This window comes from Terrapene carolina, unplaced genomic scaffold, assembly GCF_002925995.2.
Source record: "Terrapene carolina triunguis isolate 2854851 unplaced genomic scaffold, T_m_triunguis-2.0 Scaffold85, whole genome shotgun sequence".
In the NCBI taxonomy this organism is placed as follows: Eukaryota; Metazoa; Chordata; order Testudines; family Emydidae; genus Terrapene; species Terrapene triunguis.
The window spans coordinates 48,161,280-48,177,803 of record NW_020664436.1 but is presented as its reverse complement, the minus strand read 5'-3'; the positions used below and the strand labels follow the sequence as shown (position 1 = coordinate 48,177,803).

Here is a 16,524-nt window from a genome sequence, read left to right as displayed (position 1 = left end):
CGGTCGATTTAGCGGGTCTAGTGAAGACCCGCTAAATCGACTGCAGATCGCTCTCCCATCTGTACAGGGAGATTTTGGCAAACCAGTAAAGTGCCTTAAACCACTGTGGCTTATTGCTAAAAGCAGCCAAGTCAGCAGGCCGTAAAGTGGCCATACAGCAGCCTCAGCTTGACCAAGGCAGGAAGGGGGGGGGGTTGGGTGCCATAGAAAGGGCAGCTTGACCCCGCGTCCTTCCCAATAAGAGTTGTGTTGAAGTTGCTGATACATGCATTTTAGAAGAGCAGGATGTGCCCTCAGGAATGTGTCTAACAGGGTCTCAAGGCTGCAAACTCTGGGGAAAAACCACACCTGGTTAATCAATAATCAGAAGGAAGCCTCTTGCTAGACCGTTAAAGAAAACTTGTTAAGCAAGCAGTTTCAAGTGACATGTCATTGTATTACTAATGTATAAATAAGGGGGAAAAGTTTGAGGTAGTGGGACTGGACTCTCCCTCTGGATGCATCTTGTGTTCCCCACCGCTGTGCCACTCGAGAGCCACACTCAGCTTCAGTAATTATCGAGGATTGGGGGTGTTTTACTAATCTGCTGTGGACATGTGCAAGTGCTTGAGACTAAGTAAAGTTTAGCTTTAAGTGAAAGCACTCTTGTGTTGTCCTGTTTCTGCCAGCCATCTATCAGTCGGTCGTGTCTCCCTTGATTTATTTCCTGATCACCTCACAGAGTAAAAGTTACCAAGAGCTTTGGGTTGAAAGAACACCTGGTAACACCGTCGACTTCTGTACTACACTGGATCGAGAAGAGTAAGGGGAAATCGACGGGAGAGCGTCTCCCGTTGACATAGTGTGGACCCCGCAGTAAGCAGCTCTAAGCTATGTCGACTTGAGTTACGCTATTCACGTAACTCAAATTGTGTAGCTTAGATCAACTTTTGCCCGTAGGGTAGACAAAGCCTCAGCCATTCCTACCCCACATTGGAATAATGCTCAAAGTCAACACACCTCGTTTAAAGCACAAATTCCATGAGCAATCCCATCACTATAGAAACTTTATATAACGAGCTGTTGGATCCTATCAAATTGTGTTCATTCCTACCAGAACCTCTTTACGTCAAGAGTATGGAAAAAGACCTCCAGGGGATGGAAATGCAGCAGGCATGGGAAGAATGTTGGCAATACAATAGACTCAGTAAGGTGGAATTCCATCATCAACTTGGACATGACTGAGTCCACAACCTTATGAAACACTGCAGAAGGTAGGCCATTAGCACCTGAAGCTCACTCTACAATACGAAGTCATTACCACCGAGAAAATGCCCCTTTAAATAAGAAACCTGAGTTCACATCTACCAACTGGCTTAAAAAGGAACCTCTATCAGCTTTGTCAAGAATACATGAAGATCCTGACACCAGCAGCTTCTCAATAAAGTATTGCAAAAGGGTCTTTCAAATGATCTATTTAAGACTAGTTTACGACAGGCTGAAAGGGCAGCCAAATGAACACAGCTAGAGCACAGAGGCCTTGTCTACATGGGACACTCAGGAAAATTAATCCAAATTAACTAAAGGTGTGAATCTGAAGTGGATTAAACTGCATTAAATTGGTGTTGAAACTCTCATTCAGACTTAAAGTGGCCTTAGTTTGGGTTAAATTTTTGAATAAAGACAAACCAAATTAAGTCCACTTTATGTTTCAATGAGATTTTTGACATGAGTTTAATGCACTTTAATCTACTTTAGATTCACACCTTTAGTTAATTTGGATTGACCTTCTTGAGTATCCCTGTACAGACAACAACATTTTGACAGTTGAAGTATTTTGCATAGGCCAAATGAAGCTGTTCATGTGGGCCCATTTGCCCCCCACTGCAAATGTTTTCTCACTTATAACTGAAGTTCCATCTTACAGATGGGTTCTGAAGCCATGAGAGGCCTTTAGATGCTATTTTTGAGACACCATGCCTATGGAGCTCTAAACTGGGTAGGGGCCAATCTGTCCAGGAAAGGGCTCCTACACTGGAATAGAATGAGGTGTTCTGACTTGGAGCAATAACTGATGCCAGAACCTCGGTCTGACAGAACTGGCTTTGGCAACTTGCAAATGAGTTAAGAATCATACTTGTCTGGTCAGTTTGGGGTTATTCAGATAAAACTTTTGTACTTCTTGAACTTTGCTAGGACACTTATTTCCACAGGCACTAACTGAAGGGCATATAGGATCCTCCTTTTCCCAATGGACAGAAAAAATGTGACCTGTCAAACTGGTCTCTTATCCATACCACAGGCAGAAGAATATTAACTTCTTTTTCATGTGAGGGGAAGAACTTCACCTTCTGTGTTTTCCATTAAAAGAAAATCTGATGCACCACTTCCTGAACTAGAAACCACTCAATGAGGATTTGCCAGGATTGCCATCAGTCCATAAGAGTGTTCCTTTGCCACTTGATACATGGCAATGAGGAATGTCTTATGGGACAGAACTCACTCATGCCCACATCTTAGTGGCCCAGGAAATCTGACCCAGTACCTTCCCCACACATCTTGAGGAAAAATGGGACTAGATGGCAGGGGATGGAACACCTGATAAATTGCCCTGTTTGTTCATTGCCTCTGAAACATCTGGCATCAGTCACGGTCAGAAGACCCATGGCCGTTCTTAAGCTGCGTGTTCTATTGTTTAAACCAGAACCACCTTTTGGTTAACAGGTCTCCAAACATCTTTGATCTCATCTCTAGAAAAATATCTCCTTTTCATGGAGAGAGAAAGTTACCTGGGTGTGGAGTCACTCTGCATGGGCTTCCTGGACTGCTACTAAAGCAAACACAAACATGAATGTATGTCATCTGGCCAAAGTCTTTGACCTCTGCTTCTGCTGGGATTTCAGAATCCACTAAGTTGTCTTCAGATGAAACATGTCATGGGTATTATGAAAACTTAAGTGGCCAGGAGATCCAACATTCATAACAGGGTCTAAGTAATTGCCTGCTGGCATCAAGTTTGGCTCTGAGGGATTGTTTCTAGAAATGCCAGAGTTGTTCCCACGATGCCTTTATACTCAAGGTACATATGTAGCCAGATGTGACATCACCGAACAGCATTCCCTTCACCCAGACAGAAGATGCAATAACCTGCTCATCCATTAAATAACTGCCTCAGAATTCTCAAGGGATTGAGTTTGCAGCCAAAATCTTGAGACAGATAAGGAAGTCACAAAAAATAAAACTTCAGAATGAATAAGTGCTCAGTCTAGGAGAAAAGAGTTTTGGACTTTCCAGAGCACCAAGCTAGAGGATAAAGACCTTTTAAAGCACCAAGTGAGAGGGGACCAACTGATCTGTTGAGTTAAAGGAGGAAGAAGCCAAAGTGCTTAACATCCAAAGTAAAGGTCAGACCATGGAACTGAAATTCATGAGATGTGCTGAGGCTAGTACCTGATGTGTATTCCCAAGCTAGCAGTGGTGAGTGCAGCAAAACAAGTATAAAACAAGGACCCAAGCACAAAGCCAGAAGGAGTAGAGCAGAGGTTCTCAAACTGTGATCTGTGGACCACCAGTGGTCCACAAGCTCCATTCAGGTGGTTTGCGGATAGTTCCCTCTAAGGTGTGTGTCTGGGCAGCCGCATACGAGAGAATGAAGGCCACCCACCTAATTAGTAGAACTGCGCAGGTGTGGCTCCACTACTAAGGTGCCTGGATCCTGGAAAGGACTCACATGTAAGGAGAGGTGGTGTGGAGTGAAATGGGGGGCAGGTGGGAGGGGGAAGTGAGGTGAGAAGAGGGGGCGAGGGGAATTTGGGATGTGCAGGGCTGTGGCAGCCAGAGAAAGAAGCAACTTTCCTCAGCTCCAGGGCTGCAGCTGCCGGTGAGAGATGGCCCTCCTTCCCAGCCCCAGCTCGGGGGCTGCTGCGAGGGAGATACCCCCCTCCTTCCCAGCCACAGCTCGGGAGAGAGGGTACATCCATCGCATTAGACTACTCATATTAAAATATGAATTGCGTGCTTTATATTTCTAGAACAAAAAAGTTAATTACTTTTTTTTTTTTATATTATGGCTTTATACCACAAACGGTTGGAAAAAAAAAAAAAGGTTACACCAAAACCCCAAAAAAATTACAAAAGGGAAGAAAAAAAAAAAAAAAAAGTTTGAGAACCACTGGAGTAGAGCATAAAGGACACCCAAATACTGTTGACGCTGAATGCAATGAAGACCTGGAGCAGCAGCTGAAGAGGCATAGCTCCTGCAGGGAGCCCCCATCTGCATGGTCAAAGAGGAACTGACTAGAAAGGTTAAAAAAGCAACAGTTAAAGTGAAGAGTTAGTGACTGAGCATCAGGGAAGTCCTTACAATCCTAAACACTTTGAACTCCAAGTTTTTTTTAGCACAAATTCCTAGGGAAGAAAAATTAAGGAGTGAAAATCCTTAGAGATCTTTCAAGAAGTATAATAATCTTGATGTTAAAAAATAAAGTTCATCATACTATCATTTATTTTAACTATGCAGCTTATGAAATAACTAACTGCAATGTTAGTACAATTACTCTTTGCTAGTATTCCTTAACCTAAGTATTTTCCCAAATCCCTGTAGGGTGGTAAATTGGCACAACAAAATCTCAGACTCCCACAACAGTAGAAAAGAGCCCACAGGCCACTTCAGGTGAACAAAATTATCTAAGACAGAAGTGATTTCGGATTGTGAAGCAACTATACTAGAGTAGTTAGGTTGTCTACCAGAAACCATTACAGGTTATTTCTTCTTACTTGTTCTCCACACCAGTGTCTAGTTCAAGAAATAGGTATGTTATGGATTGCCAAATTACTGTGACATCTATTACAATCAAATCTTTATTGTAACTATAGGTACTATATGTTGGGAATACATCTTTTCAACACATAATGGTATGACCATATGACCTTCTAATTCCTGACAAAAGAATTTACCTATGACTGTTTATACCTGCAAAATCCAGCTTACACAATGTAGATATAATTTAGCATTGGCTGGACACAGGGTAGGAAATCCAGAGATCATTTAAGTACAAATTCTTTCTTCTAGATGCACTGTACGTATATGCAGGTACATTCACCTTACAGTGAAATGTTATTTATGAAAATTGCTCAAGGTAATACGTTTACAAAGTAGGAACAATATTTCCTTTTTTCAGCTGAAAGTAATGATTCGCTGGGTCCCAGCAGGTGACATTTCAGGAGAATACAAACGTTTTTACTCGTTTTCTTCAGCCAAAATTTCACATATGGTGAAAACTGAGTTCAGACATTACTTGGCCTGAAATAGGAACAGGTTATATTTAAATTAAGGTATTCTTGTTTAAGGGAGAGAGTGATGTTCTTGCAGTTTTTCTTTTAGCGTGTTTCCACTGTGGGCACAATATGGAACTACGATATTCTTATGAGCAAGAAATTAGAGCCTAAATTTAGGCTCATAAGTCCATTTTTAGGTACCTAAATCATAAGTTTTCAAGAGTGCTGAGCATCTATTGTGGATATCTCTGAAATACTACAGGGAAGTTAAACATCACTGAAGTCACTTGGGGACAAATGGGAGCTGCTGGATGATGAGCACTTGCAAATTTAAGCCACTTATTAGGTGCCTAAATCTGGATATGGAAAATAACTTTAGGAGCAACTTATTTAAAAAAAAAATCTTGGCTTGTATCATTTTAGTCAACTGTATGTAAAGTCAGTGTTATCAGAGTATAGAAAAAGAATTAGTAGTTCTACTCTTCTAGCTGATGGAATGTTCACACAGAAAGCAACCTTTAAAGATAACTTGGGTTGCTGAATTCAAAAATTTAGAACAGATGTCCTGTTGCATGTTAATATTTCACAAAGGTATCATTAGTTTACTTGACTGAAATCAGCTCACTAATTTTTACAGCTTTGAATTGTCTTGCTAAGTTTTTCAGACAATGCCTTCCACTAGTGCCACCATACTTTTTTGTGGGATTGAGGCTATCTTGCTGGTGAGTTACACATTTCAGGATTATAAAGCATCTGCACTAAAAATGGCTCTCCAATTAATATTTCTCATGTGTCAGATGCAACAATTCTATTAGATGATACATTGCAGTTCATTATACAATTTACTAAAGGAATCTGTCTCAAACTTTGTGATGCTGTAGTCCCTCACTTCACATTTTGAAAGCTAAGGTAATAAGTGAATAACAAATTCTGGTCTGAAAACTGACTACTTGCTCAAATTGAGCTCTCCCACTCTTCTTCCTATTCAGTTTGTAAAAACTATTCCCTACTGAAATGAAAGATTTCCTGCGGTTGGCAGCTCATGGACACTGAAGTGAGATATCTGGGACAAACAGTTCGAGAGAATCAGGTAATTAAGCGCCCCAGAGCCTAAACACCCACAGCCTTGGACATATGCAGAAGGAATCCTGGAGAACTCCATGATTGTTTCATTGCAAACAGCCTACACTCAATGAAACGTATACAGTGCTTTGTGGCTCTACTGCAAGTGAAATATTCTTCTAGGGCAATATCGCTTTACATGCTAGACTATAGCTCCCATTATTTTTGTACCTTACTGTAATAACCAGTATTTCCAATACTTTTCTAGTTTTTCTGCACTAAAGGAATATAGATAAAACCCTACATCGTCTTATTTATATTGTGGTAGCACCTAGGAACACCAGTCTTGGAACATATGGACCCCATTTTGTTAGGCACCGTACAAACAAAATGTCTTTCCTTGCCCCAAAGAGTTTACAATGTAACACCAACAGGGGGAGGGATAGCTCAGTGGTCTGAGCATTGGCCTGCTAAACCCAGGGTTGTGTGTTCAATCCTTGAGGGGGCCATTTAGGGATCTGGGGCAAAAATCTGTCAGGGACTGTACTTGGTCTTGCTGTGAAGGCAAGGGACTAGACTATGACCTTTCAAGGTCCCTTCCAGTTCTATGAGACAGGTATATCTCCATATAATAAAATAGCTCTAAGAATTAGCTGGTTTATATCCTGAGTCTTAGGTCATATTGTCAGATCTGTAGAAGCAAGCTGACTCTTCAAGTCAATCTTGATAATGGAGACAAGGATACTGAAGCACACAGTCGTGGAATAAGTTGCTACCTTTAGTATCAAAAACTGAAATCTAAATACGACTTGTTGGACATGGCTTAATCAGAAGTTCTTTAGATACTGCTTTGTTAAGTACCAAGGATACATAATATAAAAATGACAGTTAGTAAAAAGTTAAAATGTTAGCAACAGTAGCTTTGATTTCAAAGTAATTTGTGACCCTGAATCACCAAATAAAATAAATAAATAAAATGGATTCTTTATTCTGCTGATAGTGTTTTAGGTTTAGGCTTTCATTTAACTCCATCATTAATGAGACTTGGAAATCCCCCTGGAGATAACTGTACTGCCAACAGGAGTATTTTGTAACTTAGCATTGGCCTCAAAAGCCTTCAGAGTACTAGATGTGGAGGAGTCAGTTATATACTAACCATTTATTATTCAGCAAACACACTACAAGAAAACTGTATTAAGGTCAAGCAGAATTTAATTAATGATATTTTATACATCACTGTGCTCCCTACTGATTTGGGAGAAAGGAAATATTACCTTCAATATGATATTTTAAACGCTTATGATTTTCCTATGTTTTAGTAAAAGCTAACTGCTCTGTTGAAGACATTCTTCAGAGCCAGTGTACATGCCTATTAGAAGTCTTGCATGATTATATAAGAAATGCTAGAAAGTTTAGCTCATTTAACTTGCAGTTTCATGTTGTAACGTTCTATATATGATGAAACATGAACCTATACACAGTTTAGTTAGTGGCCACTAAATACTTCTCAAATAAAACGAAGCTTTTACTAACCTCGCTGCTCTGATTTAGTTCTGGCCAGGTCTGGTTTAGGGATGGCATTGATGGAGACTTGCTTGGAGGTGCTTCTGCTGGAGAGCTGGAGTAACCTACCTCACCAGATTGATCTCCAACTTCTGAAATGACAGGAACCACTATAAATCAAAACAAACATTTAATCGATCTCTATTTGTTGAAAAGCTGCCGATGCCTCATGGAAAACGTAGGCTATGTCTTCACTACTGACCTTACAGCAGCACAGCTGTACCGCTGCAGCTGCACCACTGTAACATGTCCTGTGTAGCTGCTCTATGCTAGCAGGATAAAGCTGTCTCACTGATAATTAAACCATCCCCAATGAGCGACAGTAGCTATGGTGGCGGGAGAGCATCTCCCACCGACATAGCGCTGTCCACACCGGTGCTTTTGACGGTGAAACTTGTGTCGATCAGGGGTGGGTTTTTTTTCCTCACACCCCTGACTGACAAAAGTTTTGCCGACAAAAGTGCTAGTGTAGACAAAGCCTCAGTTATCTTTTATTCTGCACCCTACTATTCCTTATTTTCCTTTTAGACACCTACATGAAACCATCTCCATCTGCTTCTTCAATTGATTCTTGTAGAAATAGTTTTGTCACTGAAACGACAAGCATCTAATAGTGCTTTACATCTTAAAATGCTTTACAAGTACTAATTCTTACAACACTTGTGAGGAAGCAAAGTATTACTCCCATTTTACAAATAAGTGATTTGCCCAAACAAACAGTGGCTGACAGACAACTCAAGAGTTTCCACTCTTAATTCCCATGCTCTAACCTTCAAGTAGTATTGCTTCTCCCACGATCCTCTTGAAAAACTAGAACTTGAAGTATTAGTCTGTATCTTAGTCCTCTTATTGCTTAATACCCATGGGCTGCACATAATGGAGGCTAAGCCTCCCCAAACTTCATGCCATTACAGAAGTTGGAGGGGGAGAAGGACACTGGCAGATTACCGCACAGCCCCACGGTGCCTGTGCCCAGGGGTCCCAAATTGGTTGGAAAAATCTCCCCCCACCACAGCTGTGGGTCTGGAGGAGCTCTCGCTCCCTATAGCGGTCTCAGGGCCGCAACGGGGGTGGGAGGGTGAGAGGGAGAAGAGCAAGAGAGGGATAGGTCCACAGGGAAAGAGGCAGAGCAGGGGCAGAGCCACGGGGGCAGGGGCAGAATGGGGTGGGGCCATGGGCGGGGCTACAGGTGGAAGGGCTCTAGGCTCAGTGCTCTGGCCAGGACCGAGAGCTCCGCTGTGGTTCTGGCCAGGGATGAGAGCTTGCTTCCACCTGGGGCTGAGCTCTCAGCCTCCCTCCGTAGCACCAACTGAGCTCTCAGACCCTCTTTGTCCCAGCTGGGGCCATGGAAGGAAAGGGGTTGAGCTCTCAGGCCTCCCCCACCCTGGCCGGGGCCACAGGGGGGCTGGGAGCAGGGGCGTGGCCTTGGCTGGAAGAGGCAGGGCCTTGGCCAGAAGAGGCAGGGCAGGGGGATAGCTTCCCCAAGGGGAAACTTCACCCACTGCCCTGGTTAATATCCCAAACAGTAAGGGCAGATTCTTATAAATTAAAAATATACTATACAATTTTCTAGTCTTTGATGAGGCATCAGCTGTTTTAACTTTATTTAATCTCAAGAGTCAGGATTTCTGGGTATTAACACAGTGATGGCAGAAGTTTGTAACTAGGGACTTCTGTTTCATGGTGGTATAACGTAATGAGCAATCTATTTGATAGTTTAGAGAATGTGTATTACACCATTATGAGACAAATTTCAAATGAAAAAAGTTACAGCATTTCACCTAAAATCAGGACCATATTGGATATCAATCAAACTTCCAGTATGAACAGAAACAACCTCCTTACTTGAAAGGTTCAAAGCAACATACATCAATATTGAGAGATTAAAAAACATCAACACAAATTGTAATCTGAATACAGACACACAAACATATAAAAGATCTATTAAACTACCTAGTCTGCTTCCTGATATCAAAGAACTGTTCCCTACAATATATTCTTCACTGTTTGGGTTAGCCTTTTAAACAACTCAAGCAGTTGGGCTTCCCTTCACTAATTTTTGGAGATTATTCCAGTTATTTATTCTGTTTTTTCCTTAATTTCACCCCCTTTCGCCAAGTACTACTGAATAATCCATTTCCCTTTCTGGCATTAAGGTAGGGGTAGGCAACCTATGGCACATGTGCCAAAGGCGGCACGCAAGCTGATTTTCAGTGGCACTCACACTGCCCAGATCCTGGCCACCGGTCCGGTCCGGGGTGGGTGGGGGCTCTGCATTTTAATTTAATTTTAAATGAAGCGTCTTAAACATTTTGAAAACCTTATTTACTTTACGTACAACAATAGTTTAGTTATATATTATAGACTTATAGAAAGAGACCTTCTAAAAACGTTAAAATGTATTACTGGCACCTGAAACCTTAAATCAGAGTGAATAAATGAAGACTTGGCACACCACTTCTGAAAGGTTGCCAATCCCTGCATTAAGGTATCAAACAAGTTTTTGAAGCAGATAATTCCTCCCCCCTCCCCCCCCATTTTCTTCTGGGCATATTATATTACAGAGCAGTAGCACTGTATGCTCTCCCTTTGCCCAACTCCCAAAAATCATGTAACAAAGTTTTGAAGTTCCAACTTTTTTGCCCACCTGGGCCTCAAACTGTGGGTATATCTATGTTGCAGCTGGGAATAAGCCTCCCAGACCAAGCAGACAGATTCATGCTCTCTTAGCTTGAATTAGCATAGTAAAAACAGCAGTGTGAATGTTGCAGCTCAGGCAGCTAGTCTGAGTCTCCGCTGAAGCTGCAAAGTCTACACTGCTATTTTAGTGTACTAGCTCAACTGAAGCTAGCAGTCTGTTACCCAGGCCGAGAGACTCGCTCCCAGCAGCAGTATAGACATACCATAAACACTGATTCTCGATAAACTGATATATCTGCTCGGAATGAATTTCAACTAGCGTCTGGTACCATTGCCTCTTTGGGGAAGCAACATTTAAAGTGTTGTTTAGGGTAAAAAGTTAGCTCTACAGTGTGCCTCAAGCAAAATTAATGGGGCCAATGGCAGTCATTTACGCACATACTGCAGGACTAAGGTTGTGTTGCAGGCGAGAGTATTTACAGGCAACCTGATGTCAAAATAAGCAGGTGTTCCAGGTGACATACTATGGTTACTGAACTGCAGAGTACCCATACAATGAAAGTTTGAGTCCTGCTTTCAGAAGCGTTCTGAGAATGTGCTGTGCACTTCAGTTGCTCTGTCTGAATTCTGCAATAGCTCCTTCTGGAATTTTGCCCTGATAGCAAACTTTTTTGTTTAAGAGCCAATACTTCAAAGTACTCTAAAATCTGCACACATTTCCAGATCTTATTTTAGCAGAACTACCAAGGAAATTAGCACTGAAGAGGAAAGATGAAAGACTCGAGTAAAAGGCAGCAGCAGGGTAATGTAATCTTAGCGTACGTCTCCATTACAAAATTAAGTCAACTTAAGTTGACTACAACAGCCACTGCAGTAATTAAATAGTCTTTTTGTTTCTACACTATGCTCCTTCTGTCAGCGGTGCACGCCCCCACCAGGAGTGCTTGCACTGACTTAAGTGGGGGCACTGACAGCTCAGGCTGTCAGCCCCGGGGTGGTGGAACTCCAGCTGTCAAAGGCACCAACAGGCAATGTAAGCAACGCAGTGTCTACATGGACACTGCATTGACCTAACTACATCAAACTAAGTGCTATGGCTCTCACATAGGTGGATTTATTAGGTCGACACGGCAGGCAAATTAAGTTGGTGAGAGGAAGATTGTAGTGTAGACGCTTACAGAGTTAGGTCAATGTAAGCTTCCCCTACTAACTGATGTAGGAAAAAACCAAGCAGTGAACAAGCTATTATAAACATTTAAAAACGATACTCTATCCCCGACTATTTTCATACAACTTTTTCACCCTTGTTAAAATGAAGATCCTGGTGCAGCTTTAATTGTGATAGTACAGGTGTCGACAACCTATGGCACACGTGCCAAAGACGGCATGCGAGCTGATTTACTGTGGCACGCTGCCGCTGGCCTGGATGCACGGAACCCTGGGCCGGCAGCCGGGAGCCTGGCTGGCAGGGGCCAGTGGATGGAACCCCAAAATGGCAGCGGGCTGAGCGGCTAAGCCCACTGCTGGCTCGGGGTCCCGGCCGCCGGCCCTGCTCAGCCCGCTGCCGGCCTGGGGTCCCAGCCGCCAGCCCCTGTAAATGTAAAACGTATTACTGGCATACGAAACCTTAAATTACCACGAATAAATGAAGACTTGGCACACCACTTCTGAAAGGTTGCTGACCCCTGTGGTAGTGTTACATGTCCCAATATAATACTGCTGGGCCAGAATAGTGTTACTGGTGTAAGCTGAGGGTTATTTGGTAAAGTTACAGCATCCCAATAAGGATCTAATATTCAAATTGCTCTGAAGTCTATGTGCATGTTGAGATAGTGTTGAAAACAGGGGTTGGGGAAGACTTTGGGAACATCAGAAGAACACCAGTCAAGATAAATGGGTCAATTCACATCTCTGAGCTACTGCATCAAACTGGATTCATCAGATGGGCGGAGGTGGAGGGGGAAAGAGAAGGGAGAGTGGTATTCAGATTCATCCCAGAACATCCCATTGAGATGAATAATTCACTTCACATCTCTGCAATCCTCCCATGCTTCAGAGTTGTGTAAAGCCCCGTCCCTCTCCATTACCCTCTGAAGGGGAGTGTGGAACCTGGGGTTCCCACTGCTTTCCCTTGCTGACTTCAGCGAGTAGATGTGCTCCTCACACCCCATCAGTAACCACCTACCATCCTCCTCCCAGCCCCTCCAGCACTACTGTGGGCATGGAGAGGTCAGAGAGAAGGCAAAGCTGGTAATGGAGTAACACTGAAGTGTTTGGAGGAAGTCTCCCTCACAGGTACCCCAACAAAGCCCTCCCACCATTCACTAACATCACTTCCTCAGAAACATAAGGGAAATTCACTGGCTAAAACTTTAACAGAAATGGTTAACTGGCAGTGCCAGGTACGCTTTCAGAATAAATACACCTCAGTGTCAGAAAACAAAGAGCCCCACCAGTCCCAGCCCCACAACTGCCCTTCTTAGTGATGCTCCAACCCACTGACAGACATCACAGCATTACCTTCTACATAATACAAATCACATGGGCTAAAAACACAATCTCTGCTTTCATTTAAAAAACACAATCATCCAACTCCAGGAGCTGGTGCTTTAAAAAACCCAAATATCACAAGATTTGTCATAAGATAAATTCCCAAGAATTGGCAATATTGGGATTTTCTCCTCCCTTTGCTTGCTTGAAGATTTGTATACAGAAGTCTGAACCATGCAAGTGTTACCTTAGGAGTATTTTAGGGAAAAAAGATAATTAAAAGGTTTGTGTTCAGAAGTGTTGTATAAAAGAGTTATTACTGGGGCAAAGTAAATACAACACTTGATATCAAATATAGGAAATTTTGCAACCCAGACAGGGTAGGTATTATGACTGTTAAAAGATGATTTATTTGCTGCAAGTTGATTTTAGTGCAACAGATTGCCACTGAAAGATAGAACCCTTTATAATGTCTTGCAGAAGGAGATCTGGCCAGAAGTTGGGGCTTTTAATACCTGGAAAGGTGGTGTAAGAATTCTGACCCTAGGTCAGGGATTCTCCCAAGAATTTTTTTGATGGCCTTTGAGCGTGGCCACCAATTCTTGCTGGTAGCCGCTCTGACAAATTTTCCTAAAATACTTAAGGTTAGGAAAAACAAAAATATGCACATATACATGTCCAAATCATTGGTTTATTTATGTAGGGTGGTTTTTTTGTTTTTGCAAACAAAGATAATGTACAGTTATATTTTGGTGCCCTTGGCCCTCTCTGCCTCCCCTAGCTCCCCACCCATCGCCTCTGGCCACCGCTGCCTCCCCCCACGGATCCCTCTGGCCCCCACTGCCTCCCTGCACCCCCCCGGCCATCGATCCCCTGAGCCGAATGCCTCTCCCTCCCATGGATCCCCCGGCCCCCACTGCTTCCCCCCCATTGCCCCGATCTCCCTTCCATGGCCTCGCACCCCAGGCTCACCCCGCTCCTTACCTCTTTATCATGGTGACCGGTAACCTATCAGTCTCTCATACTGCACAAATGCACAATCCCTATTCATACTGATGTCTCAACTGGTTGAAAGACCATAATCAGAGTCATTATCAATACTTCTCTGTCAAACAGAGGTATATTGGGGAGTGTCAGTGCCAAACCCAGGACTATCCAACATCTGCATTAATGACTTGGATAATGGAGTGGAGTGTATGCTTAGAAAATCTGTGGATGAGTGGGGGTTGCAAAAACTTTGATAGGATTAGAATTCAAAGCAACCCTGACAAATTGAGGACATGATCTGAAATACCAAGTTGAGCGTGAGTAAGTGTGATGCAGTTATGAAAAAGGTTATATTATTCCACGGTGCATTAACAGGAGTGTTGTATGTAAGACATGAGAGGTAACTGTCCTGCTATACTTAGCAGTGGTGAGGTCTCAGCTGGAGTGCTGTGTCCAATTCTGGATGCAACACTTTAGGAAAGATGTGGACACATTTTAGAGAGTCCAGAAGGGCGCTACAAAAATGATAAAAAGGTTAGAAAACCTGACCTATAAGGAAAGGTTAAAAAATTGGCAGTTTAATCTTGAAAAAAAGACAACTGGAGGGAGGGAAGCGGTCCTAGTAACAGCCTTCAAATATGTAAAGGGCTTTTATAAAGAGGACGGAGTTCAATTGTCCTCCATGTCCGCTGAAGGTAGGACAAGTAGTAATGGCTTAGTCTACAGAAAGGAAGATTTAGGTTAGTTAGTTGGTAGTCTTCTAGTTCTACATTTCTATTATTCCTCCCTGTTGCATGAGACTGGCCATTCATTGTAAGTCTGTTTTCAATGGAAATGGACACTGAGGGTATGTCTACACTGCAATTAAACACCGATGGCTGGCCGTGTCAGCTGGCTCGGGCTCCATGGGCTGCTTAAATACAGTGTCGATATTTGGGCTTGGGCTGGAGCTGTGGGGTTCCAGATCCCAGGCTTCAGCCTGAGCCCAAATATACACATCGCAACTACACATCCTCAAGTCAGATGACATGGGCCAGATGCAGGTGTTTAATTGCAGTGTAGACATACCATCAATAGCTGAAGCAGCAAGAAATCTTAAGATTTTTTAAGAGTAAAATATTTGACTAAGCAGGAGTGGAAAAATCAGAATAAAATTAGGGCTGTCAAGTGATTAAAAAATTATTCATGATTAACCACTGTTAATAGAATACTATTTATTTAAATATTTTGGATGTTTTCTACATTTTCAAATATATTGATTTCAATTACAACACAGAATACAAGTGTACAATGCTCACTTTATATTTATTTTTGAAAATTAAAAAAAACTAAAGTTGTAAGTTGCACTTTCACAACAAAGATTGCACTACAGTACTTGTATGAGGTGAACTGAAAAATACTTTCTTTTGTTTATCATTTTTACAGTGCAAATATTTGTAATAAAAATAATATACACTGATTTCAATTACAACGCAGAATACAATATATATGAAAACATAGAAAAACATCCAAAATATTTAATAAATTTCAATTGGTATTCTATTGTTTAACAGTGAGATTAAAACTGCGATTGTGATTAATTTTTTTAATAGCGATTAATTTTTTTTAGTTAATCGTGTGAGTTAACTGCAATTAATAGACAGCCCTAAATAAAATTATAGTACAGTCTGATGCTAAATACACAGAAGCTTTCAGGGCTTCAGATGGATGCAGTTCTGTTGAAAAACATCTTTTTATCTAAATGTGCCTAAATGGGTTCCTTGGGCCATAAGGAGCCTTTCAGCTCACTAATGTCACTATTTGTCAGAATACTGAAGTAGTGTTTTAACACAGATGGCCCACTACACACTAAGTCTTCCACACTGGGGTAGTCAAGTATATAATCATTTACTTGGTTGCTATTTGTGAACAGCAAGAGGAACAGGACAGGGACATAGCATAGATAATGGATTGTTTGGGGCAAAAAAACATGGAAGAAAAATAAGCCTATTGACTACCCTTGCCTTAAAAGATCTGTGTTAAATTAGAGATTTGTATCATGGGTATAATAGTCGCAAACACCATTTACTTCCTCCATTTTGAGATCAGCGTCCACTTTTGTTGAGGCAGAGCACCTATTTTTTAAAAAAACATTATTAAGAATATGCATATATATGTTCATTTCCTTTTCTTTTTAGTAACCTAAAATCAAGAGGATGGTATGAAAATTTTGCAAATTTAAAAATCTTTAAAAACAGAATGACTTTAAAGGAATCTAATGCCAACATTTTTATTTCACTCTGATCAGAGGTGTCCAGGCAAATGAGATTATCTTTAATGTAGCTAGAAATTTCTCATATTGACAAATTCAGTGATTTACAAAAATTTCATTAATTTAAAATCATTTTGCAAGATTAAATCAGCACTTTAACCAATCTTCAGGTTACTGAAATTAATGGTACTGTCTTTTAGGTTAAAATCATGCTTAAATCTGTTAAAAAGTATGTCCACAGTGGGATAGTGTAGGACTGAATCAATATATAAAGG

The 16,524-nt window shown here is 41.7% G+C and overlaps 1 protein-coding gene across 5 annotated transcripts in view; it reads right to left on the bottom strand.

Moving 5' to 3' along the window:
* REPS1 (RALBP1 associated Eps domain containing 1) overlaps positions 1-16,524 on the bottom strand; it is a 107,700-nt gene that overhangs the window by 29,544 nt on the left and 61,632 nt on the right. For all 5 annotated transcript variants that reach the window (XM_024194919.3, XM_024194920.3, XM_024194921.3 and 2 more), the window contains exon 9: positions 7,852-7,973. In XM_024194919.3, coding sequence (XP_024050687.1) covers positions 7,852-7,973 — 122 coding nt within the window. The remainder of the gene's footprint in view (positions 1-7,851; positions 7,974-16,524) is intronic.